Source organism: Anopheles arabiensis, chromosome 2, assembly GCF_016920715.1.
Source record: "Anopheles arabiensis isolate DONGOLA chromosome 2, AaraD3, whole genome shotgun sequence".
Taxonomy (NCBI): Eukaryota; Metazoa; Arthropoda; class Insecta; order Diptera; family Culicidae; genus Anopheles; species Anopheles arabiensis.
The window spans coordinates 35,254,493-35,273,014 of NC_053517.1; the positions used below are offsets into that span (position 1 = coordinate 35,254,493).

The window sequence follows — 18,522 nt, forward strand, 5'->3', positions numbered from 1 at the left end:
GACAGATAAGAGAAGAGGGCAGGGACGTGCTAACAACGGGAGCTGTAAGCACTGGTGCCTGGTGCATTCGTGTGCATGTATTTGTGTCTGTGTAGAGGTTTATCTCCCTGTCATGGCATATCTTTTTTTTGTTATCGGCTGAGATAGACCGACAGGACGACAACAGATGGAGAATGGAAGAAAAGCTGAATGCAGTGGTGAGCAAAAGCCCAATGAAACCAATCATGACAGATTTATAGCGTAATCTCTGGCGAAATCATATTTGATGTGTTGGAAGAGAGAGAGAGATAGGGAAAATACATCTATTACATTTGTAAATGAAACAAATAACATTTTGTTGAGATTTTTGAATTCCAATCATATTTTTCACTTGATTTTTTAGTGAAATAACTACAAACATTAACAAAAAAGATAAAAATAAAATGTATTGTACTTTTTAAATTCAAACAACATGTGCGCAAAACTGCTTTTAAACCGCTCCTACTGAATGGAAAAAAAGTTTCACCTGAGATTACTAACACCGAGCATTCACTGTTTTCAATGTGAACAGCGCATTATTCAAAACTTGCGAGATGTTTCTCAATAGCTGTCATTATTTGTGACAGCTGGGTTGCTAAAATTTGCGATTTTTGAATAATGCCGTTAACATTAAAATCTGACCCGGTTTACAGGGTAAAACAAAGATAGCAAGATAACAATATGTTATCATTATGTATAGGCATGCTCTTCTACAATGACTTATCTGGAATTTCCCTCAGAAAATTGTCTATATGACTCATCAATAGAGTCTGTTAAAATTACACAATCTGGGAGAATAGAGTTGCTAAGCAACCTAAATGCTAAGCAACGATGTACTCAACTCCCTAGCGTCTGACTCATAACCGAAGCAGCGTTCGAACAGTCCCTCCCAAGGCATTCCCCAAGGTCAGTGGAGATTCCCACCATTATCAGACGACAGATTCCGACGCCGATAGCATTGATCGCCGATCCCTCATGCGACAAACGGCAATAGAGTATCGGCCATTGCAGCATAAAACTATCTCTGCAATAAAGAACGGCTGCCACTGGTTGACGGCGTGTCTGATGGACACGGTGCCGATAAGGCGATCGGTTTCAATAAAAGCAATAATAAACCATAATGCAGCTGTCTCCATAATTCATTTGCACTCTTGCTCTCTCGGGTTGCACGCGACTCAATCGGAAAGATAACAAACGCGCCATTACACTAACGATTATGGCAATTGTTGTTGTTACCTACGGGTGCTACCCAGCGGTTGGTTGTTAATTGGCCCTGGTTGTGGACGCTGTGGTATGTGTGGGGGGTCGCCTTTATTGGGCTTCTGTCAAAGAATGTCGTCGACTGTTGGTGCCTAGCGAAATAACAAAATATCCTTTTGTTTGGCGGCTGCCCGAAGGTACAACGGCACAAATGAGCCGCAGGGCACCGCACACCGTGCGAAGGTGACAAGTGTGTGTGTGTGTGTGTGTGGTTAAAATTACATGCCGCCTATCATAACGCGGCACAGCGACAGACGCAAACAATTCTCACACACGCGACATTCCATCGCGAATATCTTGAAGCAGCAGCCGCTGCCAATTGTTCAGCCATGATTTATAGAATTGACAGGCTGTGGCAAAACAGCACACGTAGGGCAAAATGGAACTGACCACACGGTTGGCTCGAAATTGGGCCCACGAACGGTGCCCAATACGGATACTACTACCCCCTCCGGACACCGGTCACACTGCTGACATGTTTTTGTTCGCCATTGGTGAAGGTTCTTACCCGTATCCTTTATCTAGCTGTGACCGCATGTGTACGACACATTGCTACAGCCCGATACAGTTAAGGGGGCAGTTATTTTTTTCGTCTCTAACAAATGCACATTTTTATGTTCCACCCCAGCTGGGGGGGGGGGCGGGACATGCGCGGCCGTTTTCTGTTTGACCCCGACAAGTCGCATTCGCTACAATGTTGCACCGTCAGTTGCAGTTTTCTCCCACCCAGTATTTGGCTGTCCCTGGTCGCGGCCAACGTTATTATGCCACCCCAGGACGCAAACATACGCGACGGCAGTTGGCACTGCTCAACTGCTGACGAGGTCGTGGAATCGTGATCAAACCATTTCTCCGTGCTCGGCGAAAACACGGAACGGGTGGCTCGAGCACTTCCGCTTTCGAGGGACCAGAAGAACACCACCCCCATTCCGACATTCCGGCCGTCTACACGTCTGCCGTGGCCACGTGAGTGGTTTGCAAATTTATGGCATAATTAATTGGGCGCAAACTTAAGCCCCGGCGTGTTCTCGTTAGGCGAGAGCAGTTGGTTAAAGCTACAAAAATCAACTGCTCAATTAAACGAGTGGGGAGAGATCTGGAGGCGAACCTTTTCACGGTCTGTCAGGGCGTCAAGTGTCGATACCGCGGCAATAATGAAGCCGTAAATTATAGCCTGTCCAACCACTCTGGCCCAGCTCTCGCCGGCGTTATCATCAGCGACCCAAGGGACCCAATGATTGAAATATTAAACTGCTCTCTTCGAACGCACACGCTCCCACTAATCTGGGGAGGCTTGGGTTCGCCGTCTGGTCTACGGGGTTTGGCGCGCTGTTCTGACCAGCCCCGGTTATCCCAAAGCCGGTTAAACACGATTTAACGACAAACTGGAGCTTTAATTACGCCCGGTAAAAAAACGCGCTTAACACTTAACCAATCGGCTTCTGAGAAGGAAAGGGCACCCCTGCCGGCCAACCTCTCCTTCTTCCTATGGAGCAATATGTGCAACTGGTTCCATTCGATTCACCCACACGAAATCGTCGCCCGCGGTGGTTCAGCATGCGGTCTCATGTGTGTTTGTGTAGGAGTGTTCGGTTGCTAGATAAGAAGTTGTCAGATTTCGCAGGCACTGGCGCGTGTCCCCTAGTGCCTGAAGGGGCGACGGGGTTCTAAGATATATTCCGCCCCAAAGGTGTTGGTGGTGTTGTGTTATGCTTTATCAGTTACACGGTGCACCCTTGGCCTCCCCCCCCGGGAGGATAGTCGGGGCCAATTGCTCCCCCCGGTTGTCTGTTTACCGAGCGGGAGGGGGCAGGGTGAAAGAATCTGGAATTGGAGAACGATTGAACCGCACGCGGGGCGGTGGTAAGCCCAACCAACCCACCGGTAGCAAGTGGAACAGGCAAACGTTTTTAATTACTTTCAATCGAGTCAAAAATTTGCTGTTTGCTCATATTCCCTTCACCGGGTCCGAGCTCCGGTAGTCCCCAGGCCTGTTGGGTGTTGTTGGGACCACGCCTCGCCACGTTCACTGCTACGAGTTCTTGGTGGCCACCACGGACACATTATGATGACTGTGTTTTTACTCGCGGACCATGAGCACGGTAGCGATCGTTGTCGTTGATTTACTACTGAAGTGTGCTAAAATTTGTCCCTAATTGGAAGGGAATCGTGTCCGTCAGACATATTGGCTTTTTGTTCGATCTTCTTGATATCTTGGATGGAGTAGTTGAGGCGAAGGAAATACTCTTTAAAATAAATGCGGTAATTTATTATTCAAAAGTTTGTTTTGCTACCCATTATCATCGAGAGCTTTTAACTGGTTTTGAAAGCTTTATTAACTCGTTTACTGTTGACTTTTATGAGCTGCAAAATAAACTCTTGAAGATTATCAACCATCTAGCGTTAATGTATTTCACAATCAATCAAAACATCACTCATTTTTCGTCGTAGTTCGCTAAGTGAAGTGGGTTGTTTACTGGTGCCGTCCAACTTTCAGTCCATTTGCACTAATCTAATCATATTAAATAAGTACACCTGGTAAGCATTGTTTTTTCTGGCCTGTCCGAGACTACACACACGTACACACACCGACACTGGCAATCAATTAGTGAGACCTCCTGTTCCTATTTCTCGCCGGTACGCCGCGGGTACAACATTGATTTACCCTTCGGTTAATTAACACACACACACACTCGGCACAGTAGCACACAGCACAAACACAAACACCGCTAGTCAAAAGGGAGAAATTGCTTAATTTAAAAATCAACGCCTCATCGAAACAAATCATCATGCGGGAGGAAAGACCCATTAGCTCCTACCGTGGCCCAAATACCAGTGCCAACACACCGGTGTGCCTCGCAAAGATTACATGCACAACCAAGCAACCGTGAACGAAACGAAAGAAAAGCACACCTCTGAATGTCAAAACCCCCTATACCCACTCTTTGGTGGGAAACTCCGGGTAGTTCCGGAACAACCAGCGACGACGACGACCACGACGACACATGCCGGACAAATCCTGGTTACGTAAATTATGTGTGACACCTTTTCGTTCACCACTTGGTGCGAATGGTGTGGTGTAATATGGCCGGTGTATGGCCACACGAAGGCGATGCACTCATAGCCGCTGACTCATCACAATCGCGAAATAGTGCTGAGTACACAGACACACACACACACACACATAGTATTGGTCGTCTTCTTGGCTGGAGCGGGGGAACACACACAAGACGAACAGCTCCTCAGAAGGGGTTGTTAAAAAAAATGGAGAACAAATAAGATATGGAGTCGAATCCATTGGTGTTGTGGTTAGGGTTGGTTGGTTGTGCTCTGCTCGCAAATGACGATTCGCTTTTGGATCGGATGGCTGTTTGTGGTAGTGTGGTGTGTCACATATACAAACAGTGGCCCACAACACGACAGTTTCCACCATATGGTAAACACATTCTCGGTCGATCGGTTGTTATTTCACTTTGCTGTTGGACGCAAACACAGCCCCGAACTGATAGATATGTTAAATCATTCGTAGGAAAGAAATCTATTTGCTGCTCCCTGTGCAGCATAAACTTATGTACGTTCCACTTTATTTTAATTGAATCGAATTAATAATTCCCATCAATAGAGAAAGGCATCATTGTGTTGGACGAATTGTTCAAATGGCGCCTGAGCAAGAACAACGTTAAAGCTCAGCCAATAGCACCATTCGCTCGTTCGCAAACAAAGCGATACGCGAGAACTGAAGTGGCAAAAAAACAAAAGGAAACCAACCTTTTACAGCGTGTGCTTGGGGCAAAGCAATCGCACGGTGAAAGGATAACTGGAAAAAGGGGCTTGCCATTTCGAAACCCTTACTGTCGATTGGTGCCGATTGGTCATAGAAAAGCCTGTCCGGGAAGGAAACAGACCAAAGGAATGCTCGACGTGTATGGTAAAGGTACGGTCACATTTAAATCCGGAAATAAGGCAACATTGTACGCGCGAACAGAGCATATTATGAGTAAGGTACGCGGATAGTTGTCCATTTCAACTAGCACAAAAGTTCACGGACACTATTTATCGTACAATCAGCTGCCCAATGAGCCAAGGTTAGGGGATGAGCTCGCCCTGAGACATCAACCCAACACTGGTTGTGCACTGGTAGACCAAACAGGTTCATCAACATGCAAAGTGATAGTGGGTAAAGGTCTTTTCGATCAACACCACACACAAACACAAAACGACCTTCTCGGGTCTCTATTCTCTTCCGTCCAGCTCCTTACGAGAAGGAATGTTTGGCAAACTGAAATATCATGCTCGTGTGTCGTTGTATTCAGCTGTATCGACATAATCTCGACCAAGACGACATAACCATCTGCTCCGACCGGTTCGCCTTTAGTTGTCGCCACTTCTGACCGACGCTTCCAGCCAAGGTCTTGGAAGATAACGGACACACACGCACACACACAATCAACAACGTTCTGAATGTAGCGTGCGTGATGCGGAACTGAAATTTAAAAACATTTCCACAGCCAGACAATCGACGACAGCTACTAGAGCCTGGTCAAACATCGACATTGTGTATGGGGGCATTTACTCACCCACCCAAGTGCTCCACCACGATAGAGAAAGCAAACTAGGCAAACGAGGCAGAAGCTAATCTGTCATTTGCGGTACGATTGCTGGTGAGAATAATAATTACCACTTCCCGTCCCGCTGCGAACAGTTTGATCAGATTCCTAATTTATGACTTCGATAAGCGGCATGCAATGGTGGCAATTGCTCTATGCACGACTGCGCGTTCGTTCCAGTGGACGGCAAGCTGCCATAAACGACCCATAAAAATGTTAAGGTTAATATAATTTTCATGTTTTGTTGCCTAATCTTAGATGAAGCTGATGTTTTGCGCTATTTATAGCATTTTAATGTACAAAATCAAATCAATGCAACAGAGTTGAAAGAATCGATTTAAGTTCACTACATTTAATCGCATGAATGCAATGACGAGTGAGCGATTCATGCTAGCCCGCCTTGCACAACCACTGAACCGAACCATATCAGTGATTTCGCTATGCTTGACAACGTCCGTTGATAGTGTGCCCGACTTGATGTGAAGTGCATCAAACGATCGACCAAAGCCCATTGAACGTTGATTTCCTTCGCTGACAGGAATGGGCACCATACTGTGTGATCAATGAGAAGTTTCGCTCACGATAATCATTTTAATGCTGCTGCTTTATGCTGATCGATTACAATACGAATGAAAAAAAAAATGAAGCATCAAACGAAGGTTGCAAAATTCATCATCCACACCGGGCTTTATTGCAACTTTATTGACCGTTTCAATCTGTTCTGTTGGCTGGCTGGGTATTCAATTTGAAATTTAGCGAAAGCGCGTGAGAGAGAGAGAGAGAAAAAAAGAGCCAGCCAATTTATTACTTTTGCATGTGTACCGATACTTTGCCAACCGAAGCCTTAGCATAGATCCTGCGTGTACCGTGCCAATCGCACCGAAACGCAACCATATTTTACGTTCTAAATTATGCTGCTAAAACTGTCAAACCGGGCACCGCTCCAGGTGTCAGCACCTTTCGCCAGAACGGTCACTTTCCGTCCCTGGGCTCATTTTTCTTCGGCGCAGCTTGGCGTCGTCCGGGGCGACCCTCGCTTGGTTCGGTATCAAACGGGGCAGGAGATTTGTGTGACCTACCGACCACAAAAAAGAGCGAAAGATAGACAAGCGTAGCCCCACCGGGTGGCCAGAAAATACGCGCCCGTTACTATTTATGGATCAGTTTGTATCAATTTATGTCACGTAATTGAATCTAATCGCCTGACCGGTACACACGACCGGCGTCGGATGTCATATGCACCCCCCCCCTCCTCCCCACTGCTGATTAGCGGCCAATTAATTCCCGTACCGTGATAGCAACCGGGGGAAGGCTGGTCTCAGCTCCCGGGGCGTCCCCGTCTGTCATTAGCTCGCGGCCCGCGCTGGTCCGGCACGGGGCTTACACGAAGCGTGACGACCGAGGCAACACAAAAAGTTGGTCTAAATTCCAGATTTTTGCAAACGTCTCAAGACCTCCCGTTGCGGGATATATTCCAGTGTCGTGCCGTGAACTGTACGCGATTACTACCGATTCTTATCTCGGTAAAGCTCCACATGCGTTCTTGACAACGCAACCGACATTGCTTGCTTGCTTGATTGAGTTTGCTGCTCCCTGAATGTTGTCCGGGCCCGCGTGGAGTGCTGTGTACTGCGGCAGTATCATGACCATAAATTACCGCCCAGTTACTGTACGCGAGCGTTCCCAACAGCTGATGATTGACACGTCTAGGCCGGTTTGCGGCCGGCCGCAAATGGTAGTTATCTAATTCTTGCCGTAATTCTCGCGCAGCAAGAAGGAAGCAATCACCACGCAGAGACACGGCGATGAATTACCGTCAAGCAGCAGGATAATAATATTCACTGTGCATGATCCACTGCGGTGGTGTGAAGAAAGCAATCGAACGCTAGTTTGTGGCAAATGTATGCAGCGCCGACGTACGTCCGTACGTACTGATTGGCTGACGGCTGAGCATTATTAGCGAAACGCTTCTCGAAACGCGTCTAGAGGGCGTTGGTCATGCTCCAACCGATGTATCGATCCTGCCCGGAGTGATGTATGTGTATATGCGCGCACGCTGGGCTTGGCAAACAACACACGTTTGCACCACAATGTTGCCCGGGACATAGCAGGCGTATGCTTACTACCATCAATCGAGCAAACACGGGGCGCGCTACCGTTCGAGAAGGGTGGCGCGCTGGTTGTACGGCAATTTGTTGAAAGCAAAACCACTTGGGCGCGAGCGCTCATTGTCCAAGATCAAGGTTTTAGCCGGAACCTGGTGCCGGACGCTGGTTGCCCAAACCCCAAACCCCCCAAAGACATCAGTGTTTTTGCGCCAAAATTGAACTGCTACTCACGCTGCCACGAAATCCGCACCACACCTCGCTGTAGCAGAACCCTTCGCGCAAACGGGAGTGGGGTGGTTTCCAAGTGGACTTTGCCTGCTCTGATCGGCTGTATCAATCATTGCTTTCAATTTTGACCATTCAGTCAGGTCCGTCAGTCAAGAAGCATTAAAAAAACTGAACACGGGCAACAAGACACGGCGCAGACACATCGAAAACTCGCAACATGCCGCTGCTGTCTGCTGTCTGCTGCTGCGTTGATATTGAGCCGTTTTGTTGTTCAGCTGTCCGTCCGTCCGTCCGTCCGGCGGCAGCAAGTGTGGCGGCGTGTTCGTGTCTTGTTTATCGGTAAGCACGCGCCTTCTCGCACCCGGCTGAGCAGCTGACCAGCATTTGGTTGGAAAGGAAAGAACAAAAGCCAAACTGCCGCCCGATGCCAACGAATTCGATTTCGCTTTTCGACTGTCCTCCGCCCTTCTTCGACGTCTTGATGACGTCGTCCAAGAAATCAGGTTGCACCGTCACGGACTTTGTTGTCCTGGCAAGGGCAACGCTTACAAACGCCGTAGTCCACCGCGTTTCCAATGAGGTCAGCTCGGTCTCAGAATGAGCCCATCGAAAAGTTGATAATTTTATCTTGACTAAAGACCCGTTAAGGGCTTGCCTGCTGACCCGCGCACGTGGCGCAACCGAAAGCGTCCTGATAAATGGTGGGATGGAGTTTTTTTGTAGTTTTTTTACTGAGAGGGGGTGCGTATCGAAAGGTCATTAAATGATCCTTTGTTCCGTTGGCACGGTGTCCGCGATACAATACGAGATTAATGAGACTCTCGTTAGTGTTGTGTTGTTGTGGCGATATTCGGCTTGGGAAATGGTTTGGGATTTTACGGTGCCGCGATTGGAGGCGTTAAGTACAAGCTTAATCCTCGGGATAATGCACCTTGTTAATGGTTAATTTGTCGTAAGCACGTGAACATTAAAGCCAACATTTCCTCTCTCCTCATCGACATGAAACACACAATCTGTCCAGCTCAAAACAAACGAGTGTCCCGTCACTCCAATGCACCATTTCCAGGGATTTTTGTTATAACGCAAACTTCTTCTCCATTTTCCACTGTCGCACAGATCAAGAGCCGCAAAATCAATCTGTCATGTCTAGACGACAGGTGGTGCTATCCCGGCGATATGGCTAGAGGTCTTTTTCATTTGCAATCCGCACGTTCCATACTGTGCCATACTGTCTCAACCGTCCCAACCACTGCACCGTCAAGTACTTCCGCTGTACAACGGAAGCCCCCACTAGCTCTTAGCGCTGTTGTGGTTAAACACAAGAAGTCGCCTTTTGTCTGGCATGATTGAACAGCAGCAACACACAGCGGCAAGCCACCGCCAGAAGAACCTGTCTGAGGCAAACCAACAAAAAACAAAGGCAAAAAAGGGAAAAGGGAAAGAATTCCCTCATCCGTCGTCGTCTGCGTGGAAGGGACGAGTACTTGCAGTTCTTGCATCTTCCATTCATGTTTCGGATGAATCGCCAATTCTTCGTGGTGGCGGTGTGGTGTTGGTGGTGGTGGTGGTGGTGCTATTTTTATAAACCTAGCAAACGGCAGAAATAGATGCGAATGAACCAGCCATTTCGCTTGCTTCCAAGCTTTTGCGTGTCGACTGTTGCGCCCCTGTCTTTGAGCTTGGTTGTTGCTTTGGGTTTGCTGGAGGAGGAGCGACGATAGAATCGCACCGAATTGTCCGGAACTGGTTCTTGCGGGAAGAACGCAAACCAGGGGAAGGGGGAGGGAATACCCTCCGGACTGACTGGGTAGGTAGCATCGACCAGCCGGTGAGGCATGACTGCAGCAATAACAACGGCCGGACGATGTGCTCTTTTTGGTGCACCATCGCCGCACCGCTGCTTATGATGTGCAAAATGGAAAGAAAAAGCGAACCCACTGCTCGATGTCTCGGTACGGCTCGGTCCAGTGCATCGAAGGGGTGGTGAAACGGTGTATGAAATACGGTGCCGCTTACCTTTACGGCGTGAGGTCGATGCCCACGTGGTTGGGCACACACGAGTTCTAGCGCTCTACTCGAGATGATAGGCCCCTGTGGTCGATTCTGTTGGCAGAGATTTCCATTCTAACCGATTGTTTTTGTCGCCGTCATTTTTGTATTATATATTTTATTCCAATTTTTAGTTACTTTTTTGTAATATTCATAATATATCAAATGCTCTAACCATGTGCTGGCTTTTATTCTTCTCATTTCAGGCCGCATCGGTTCCACACCGGACAAGGGCGTCCCCGATATGACCTGCATATCGGACATTGACGAGAATGGCATCAACCGCAACCTGAAAGTGCGCTACGAGCGAGACCAAATTTACGTATCCTTTTCCAAAACTGAAACTATCAATCACACGACCTAATCTATGCTTCAAAAGCGTTCTTTTAAGTGTAACCAAAACAGAGCGTATGTAAAGCAAAACCGCCCTCCGCTTCGGACGGAACCAACACTGATCGTAAAACCGTTTGTCCGGGTAGTAATTCGTCAAACTTTGTGTGAGAACCATGTATCTCTCTTTCTTATGCCTTCTCATCATTTCGTTCCTCATTCTTCTCATCGCATTAAACAAAACCCCTCCTCATCACAAGAGTGGTTTCATAATTTGAAAACAAATACACGACCGTACCTAATTGTTTTCAGTGTTTCGTGTTTGGGCGGCCCAAGAGGATCGGTTGGGATACGATGGTGCAATAAATATAAAACACATTTTACGCATCTCTGGCTGTGCACGGGTTTCTTCTTCTGCTGAGTGTGCTACGGTTCGGTTTCGGTGAGCTGTTACATGATACGCATCTGAGCCGAGAGCTCTGGGAGAGGAGAAGTATGTAAAATAAACTCTCCTCCAGACGCATAAAAGCCGTAAAGACGCCTTCTGAAGGGAAGATGCTTTCCTTTTCCGTTCTGTTTAGCTCATTTTCAGTTCATCAAATTCCTAGTTTTTTTTTTCATTTCTTGTGGTGTAGATTAAAAGAATGCAGTTTCTGGGAAGATTCCTTGGAAGATGGATATTTTGTTCCAGCAATGAATCATCAGACAGGAATTTATCTCAGCTGCTCAGTTTTATTGACAACATTCGCTCGCGAGAATCGATTATCTTTTTCTCGAATAAAAACCAAAATAGGCTTCACCACTAAAAGCCCTTCGAGAGTGTTAAATATTCGTACCAAAGTGCTTAAGATGGTCTGTACATTTGGGTTAAATGTGTTTTTCTTCTATCTCGTCCCCCAATTATTGAGCCTCCAAAATTCCGACCGGATCAAAACGGTGTATTGAGCGCACAAACGCCTGGCCATAAACCGGTCGTCAATCACGGGTTTTTGCTTCGGGTCCTGCTCTGCGATCGCGGCAGAAAATCACGACGCATCCAGCATCACGACACGATCGACAAACGGTCGATGAATCATCACCGCTCGCTTGCCGCATGAATCAGCAGTTCGGAGCTTTAGCGAAACTGGTGGGGAATAGGATACCGTTAAAAAGAGCTTTACGTCTACTGGTCGGGAAGTGTTGGAAATTCCCCTCCGGCGAACTGCAGTCGCGGTGGAATGATAAGCCTCCATCGCAGTGGTTGCCAATGGTTGAGATTCGTTTGCCCTTCTTTATGATTTATTTCTGAGAATGGGCGGTTGACTCATCGATTCCAATTCCGCTGTCTGTCCAAACAAGCTGATGACCGAAAACTTACTATCTTTCTTTACTGTATTTGTGCGTGGGAGCTCTTCAACAGCCCCTCACTTGGATAACATTGTTAGCCCGCAAGGCGCAACATAACTAAACGCACGTGCCCTTTTATATCGGGCAGCCCGATAAACCCTGCAACCAAAGGCCAGCAGTAACAGCAGCACGCTTAACAATAAAGAAAGGGAGCAGCACAACGCTACACAAGTAAAGCCGCGTGTCACATAAAGCACCGCCAACGCTACTGGGGCGTCCTGGTCGGCGGACGGCTGGAGCTCTACGACAGGCTGATTTGATGCCCACGCGACACTAATTTACGCCCTAAAAAGTTTGAATGTCTCAGCACATTAATTGGTTCACTTCTTGGCGGTGGCCCACACGCACCAAGCCTGCTGTTCGAGGGTTTAGCCCGGCACCCGCATTCCTTTCTAGTACGCATGTAACGAAAAGGGAGAAGGTTACAGAAATGCATAAACAAAGTTAAATGCACAGCACACACTCACACACATCCCGACACAATCAAACAAACTTTCGTTGATTCTTGAGTGGAGTTGATGCAACATTTGTTTTTATTATTGGTAGTGCATGCATGCTAATGGATTTGTGTTTGTTAATAAGCGATGCAATGGATGGGCAGTTTGTTAATCGAATACTCCATTTTAATTACTACTTTGGAGTTAACTTGAAGTTGCACATTACAATGAAATGCTGGTTCGCCCCCTTTGCTCTCTCGCGTACATGATCGTCGCACGTGTCTAGAGCGTTTCGTGTCTTAAAAAAGTATTCACCACAGAAACGAAGAATGTTTAACCTAGGATCAATTTAAATCTCCCTGTTTTTTTTACCACCACAAGATCGGATATGTGTTGTTTCAAACTTAAAGTGACAAATTAGTTTCCCCATTTTCCCCTGACGGTTATTCCCCCTTCAACTTCATCTCTGGTTTATGTTACTCGCGTTGCGCAATGTTTCAACGAAAGCGAGCATACGCATTGAGTTACGGATAGCTGCAGCATTCTCGGCGCAAAGCGGACAGAAAAGAAGCTACCGCTCCACCCAGCTCGACCAATTTTCCTTAACCTAAAGATCGTTTGCTTCCCTCACAGACGTACACCGGTTCGATACTGATTGCCGTCAACCCGTACAAAGAGATCGACTGCTACACGCAGGTAAGTTGCCCCTGTTTCCACGTACTGGTTAGAGCCGATACGTGGATGATGTGTCCCGTCCAATAAATCCCACCAACCCTTGGTCCCCGGGAACAATCGTACACAAAGCGGAGGGAGGTTGGTGTGAACCATTAAACCAAAGTGATTTATACGTCGGTGGCAATAAATTTGCCTTCCCTTTATATACTGCCGGTCGTTTGATGTGCTGCAGCAGCATCGCCTGTGTATGTGTGGAGCTCTTCAAACGAAAAGTCAGATCTTCATGGAAGAATGTTAGCTGCTTGTGTGCCTGAGGCTGGCCGATGAACCGCGCTCTCGGATTATGCAACAGTTCTGCAGTTCTTGCTGCGCGCGGTTCTGTGCAGCATATGGGCGAGTGTGGCGATGCTTCGCGCGACGACGAAAGCATTAACGGGCGTCACGGAAATACGGCATCCATCGAGAGCGTAGCGATCATAAACGATGATTGTTACGAGTGTGACGGAGACATGCTGCACTCTGGTACTGCAAGCTAGTCTGTTGCATTCAACTGCTTGCGTTAGAGGGAGCATAGGAGAAGAAAGAACAACAACATAAAGAACTTCATTCCAAAGCGTGGTACAAATTTAGAAGATGCACACTCTCGGCCCCGATGCACGTACGCGTTGTTGTACGCGGGCCGTTTGGAATGTGTAAGCCGAAATGTTTACGACATGCTGACACGGTGGCGAGCGAGTTTTTGTCCCGTGTCTCGTGCTTCGTCCGCCTCGTGCGCGATAAATTCATCAACCTGGTCTGGTGGCCGGCAAGAGGTCTTTGAACCGGGCCAGCTGACCCCCTGACCGGTGGCGACCCCGCGATTGTGCCTGGAGCGTGGGTAAAAACGTGATCGGTGCGAACAAAGTATTACACATCCGATGACATTTCTGAAATGTCATCCTCCCAAAAATAATTGGCGTGCCTGGAGTGATGAGATCGCGCGCTCCTGTTTCGTGGAAAAGACCTCCACAATCAGCAATTATTTCGGAATGTTTGCCAACCAATGGGTTGATCTCATGCGCGTTGGAACTTCGGCACGGCAAGAGCTGTGACACGGACAAGGAACGAAGTATGAACACGGGAGAACTGACGTTGAATTATGTTCCCCCAAAACATTAAAGGAACATCGGCCACACCACGTCGTAATCCCCTATTACGCTACTTCCCGTATCTAAGTAATCCGTAAGCGGTTGCGGGCGGCAGAATTGAAGTCCATCATTCAATTTTTATGATCTCCATCGCCTTCCCCCCATCGTCCCCCTTTGGTCGATCAGCAAAAGGCAAAACGACCGTACCGAAAACGATTAAGACACTACGGCACAGAAACACTCCACACCAACATGAAGAAGGCAGTGGTGGAAAGCTAACCGACTCTGGGCCCCGCAAGCGATGGATGCGCTCTATTGGATGCGTTGGCAGCAAACAGCAACGGGAGCAGCAGCAGCATCTGCTTTTGATGTTCTAAAAAGATTTCATAAGAAAGGCTTAACACCAGCGGCAGATTGTGAGCGAGGGAGGAGAGGCAGCTGCAAGCGACGGAACACAAGTTTATGCAACGCGTTTTACTTCGTTTACCTTCCCTTTAGTGCAGTGGGTTGTTGGGAAAACTCCATTAATATACGCCTCCATCAACATAGCAAACGCATTTCTCCGGTTTTAGACCACGGCCTCACAACCACCACCACCACCATCGACCGTCCGCTGGGCCTTCCATTTCTTTCTCACTCGATCTCGAACAGCCCCACATTTTCACTTTTACCTCTAGCTGCAACCCACATCCACTAGGCGGCGAGGCAGCATCAACGCAGGATGAAGAGATTAATACAGCATGCCTCTTTTTTTCGGGTTCCGTTGCACCCGGCTCCCCATACCCCGTTGCAAAGCTGGCAGTTCCATATTTTTTCCTCTGGATTTTGTTTTTCTTTCCCTCGTAACATCCCGCTTTTTTGTTGCTGTTGGATGGGGGCACAAAGGGAGATTCTCCACGATGGGGCTGCCTGTGGCTTAGCGTTGGGTGTACGAACGATTCACGGCACGCTTTTTCGGCCTGCGCTTGAGTTGACCCACATTCGTTGCGGTGTTGCGGCTGATATCTGTGGCTGGCGCACACCGACGGAGAGAGGTCAGAAAGTGGAAACATCACAACCACTCGTTTTCTTCCCCACCGTTTGGTAGCTCCGTTGGGGTCGCAAAACTCGCACCAAAAGCCGAAACTATCTGGTGCATGAACGGAGCCGCGCTCGGTCGCCAGAGGAAAAGTGCATGTGCGTACTTGCGACGGCGGGCCGGAAAGGCCGCACTGGGAAGCCTCTGTACAGCGGGAATCTTCATCTAACATTCAGCTTGAGAGTGACTAGAGGAGAAGGCAAAAGGATCCGTGTGCGGTACGGCAGCGTGTCGGTAGGAATCACTAATTACGTAAATAAATTTGTTTTCCATCGTGCCTCGTGAACTATCTCACACGCCCGGTCAAATGCCCGGTAGCAGCGGACCCGCAGGCATTTGCCGGCTGGACGGTTTGGACGGTTGAATGTCTCTCTCTTGCTCTCCTCGTGATTTCCCTGTTTGTTGGCCGAATTCCACCGAGGCCAAACCCCCACAATGCACTACATTTTCCAATCAAACTTGCAAACACTCGTCTCGAAATTCAATCGATCCACGATGAGGAGGACACAACGAAAAAGGCCCACCTTTGGGAGAGGCCGATTGTGCACCCAGTTTTGATTTTCTCTATCTCTCTCTCTACTGCGTACAGCGTACTCGACAAGGGGTACCATCGTTTCCCGTCCGCCGAATAATGCTATCGCGCATAATTGAGGCAAAAACGGCACGCTTTCGTGCGCCCGAAATTCCCGCAGCCGTGCACCGTTATCAGGGTGGCTTAAGCCTGAACCCCTGACTTTACCTCATTACCGTAGTTATCGATGATTATGATCCCCATGTGCCGCTGCTTCCCCGGCAGCTCGGCCGGACGACACAGATGTGTGTCCGAACAAAATTGGGATACATTATTTGCACGTGTAAGTGGGAATCGGCTTTTTTTGCTCGCTGAATCTAACTGGGCAGGGTGAAACTTTGGGCCTGTGTTTTGTTTACTTTCGCAACATCGGTGAGGGGCACAGGAAGAAGCACTGTGCCACTTCCTACAAGTGTACCGGCACACCGAAAGTCGGGCTTTAGCAGCTATCCCGGGCGGTTTTCGGGAGGATTAAACTTTCATTTTCGTGCGAGATTTTACTTTCCATCCAATGTGTGCCATCTATCACCGTCAAACCCGGTTATGCGTGTGTGCGTGTGTGTGACACCCCAAAAAAACACGAAATATTAGTTGTGAGAGATTACTTTCATGTGAGATGCTGGGGCGTTACTTGTTTATCCGGTTCAGAACTTGTTATGCTAAAATGTCGAAAGCTTTGCACCATCAATTAAACACTCTGGTTTTTATACTTTAATCTGCTTTCACATTTCTCCATTGTTTCTATCACACTTTCATCTTTTAAATAAAAATGTGTTGCGAATGTTCAAAATAATGGCTGACATCTGTATTTTTTTCATCCAATTGTCAAAGTCCAAGAGAAGATCCACAAAAAAAGTTGTTGGATAATACCAACAATCTCCATTATTTTAATTCCTTGTATAATCTATCGCTTACCGATGACCGAAACATCTCTTGCATCGGGTTAAACTTTTATCAAATTCAAGTTCAAAAAAAATTTCTCGGAAAAGGCAAGAAATACTCGAATAATATATATTACCTACAAACTTCTCGATTATACGACCCAGCAACAAGCGCTACATTTCACATTATTTTACAATGTCATCCAAAAATTTACATCTTTATTATGCTGGGAAAAATCCTTCGTGAAATAGGATGTAATTGTGCTTTCCCACCACACTGTCGTCCAAGATCACCTTTCAATCCAGTCAGCAGTAGGTAAGCATGATCACCGCCGTTCTTACCTGCGGCTAATTACACACGTTTCTAAACGCGTTCATTGGGGGTTGTTTTTCCCACGGACTCTGTAGATTACACTCTGCCGTTCGAGACAACTTTACCGCTTCTGAGATCCTTCCATGGGCTAAACTAAACATTGCGGAGCACTCGTTGTGCAGTAAACGTCGTTGCAGTTGCTACCACCACCATAACCTTTAATTACCCGGTCCGGATAAGAATGTCCGCGGAAAAGCAAACACCACATCGCGCACACTAGGAGCCTGTATGCACCAAATACAGGCCACTACGTGACAGAATTTCCCACGCCATCGACGAACGAATTAACGACGGGCCTAATTTGCATTACGATTTGCAAGCGTAAGGGATGCAATTATCTATATCATAGACAACATTGGTGCGACCGCAAGCATTAAGATATTGGGGGCGTGTATTCACTGTTGTCCGAGATAAGACTTGCTTCGCACACACCAATCAAGTTCTTGATTTTCGTTCCCTAAAGCAGTGTGTCACCGCGTTGCAAGCCAGTAAGCTTCGTATGATTTACACAAGCGACTTTATTTCACTTATTATTATCTTCCTCAGTGTGCCCTTCCGGTGGCAGTGCGACATTATTGGCGGCGCTAATTGTGCCGACAATTGTCGATTGGATTGGGCTGAATTGCTGAAAATCAGCTGCTCAATAAAACTTTATTGTAACCGTGCGGCCACGTGCGTTAGCAAAAGCCAAGATCGCAAGAGTCACGCATTAACCCTCCTCTCAACCCCAATGCCGGTAAACAATCTTCAAACGCGATAGTGTGTGATTCACGCTATCGCCCTAAAGCCTTACGCATAAGGCAATCGCGCGCGCGTTTGGAGCGATGCTTCCGTTTTACTACTGACCGGTCGCGCTCGATCGTACACACCACCCCGGTGGCGTCATAGTTTTACTGACATGTCCAAAATGTAACAGGTAGAAGCATGCACACACACACCCTTTTATTCACTACAATAAGAGTCACGTAGGAAGCTTCTTTCCGCCGTCAGGGGGTCTACTTCTCCTGCACAGCGACATAGCCAGCATTCTCAATGAGATGCTTGGAAATGGAATTTCTTATTCATATTCCAATGGTGAAAGGTTGGGTAGGGCGTGTAGCTAATGTTGATAGGATTTATAATATTCTATATTCCAATATTGCAAAATTCGCAAAAACTTTCCTGTTTGACCACGAGACTTGCTACTTTAAAGGAAACTTTAAACCTGGCATTAATCCTACTCCAGTTCGGTTACGTCTTCATTTTCTGTAACTCGTTTCGCAATTTACAGGCGTTAATTTTTTTTAAATGTCTCTTCCCCTCGACCTTTACGACCGGAAGTTTATTACAGAGCAGAAAACGGAAGCAGCAGACTCTCAATTTAACCAAAACCAACATAGCAAAAAATCGAATAA

At 47.4% G+C, this 18,522-nt stretch overlaps 1 protein-coding gene across 3 annotated transcripts in view; it reads left to right on the forward strand.

Moving 5' to 3' along the window:
* The window catches only part of LOC120897704 (myosin-I heavy chain), a 39,724-nt gene that overhangs the window by 4,801 nt on the left and 16,401 nt on the right, over positions 1 to 18,522 (forward strand). For all 3 annotated transcript variants that reach the window (XM_040302748.1, XM_040302750.1, XM_040302749.1), the window contains exons 3-4: positions 10,477 to 10,592; positions 13,057 to 13,119. In XM_040302748.1, coding sequence (XP_040158682.1) covers positions 10,477 to 10,592; positions 13,057 to 13,119 — 179 coding nt within the window. The remainder of the gene's footprint in view (positions 1 to 10,476; positions 10,593 to 13,056; positions 13,120 to 18,522) is intronic.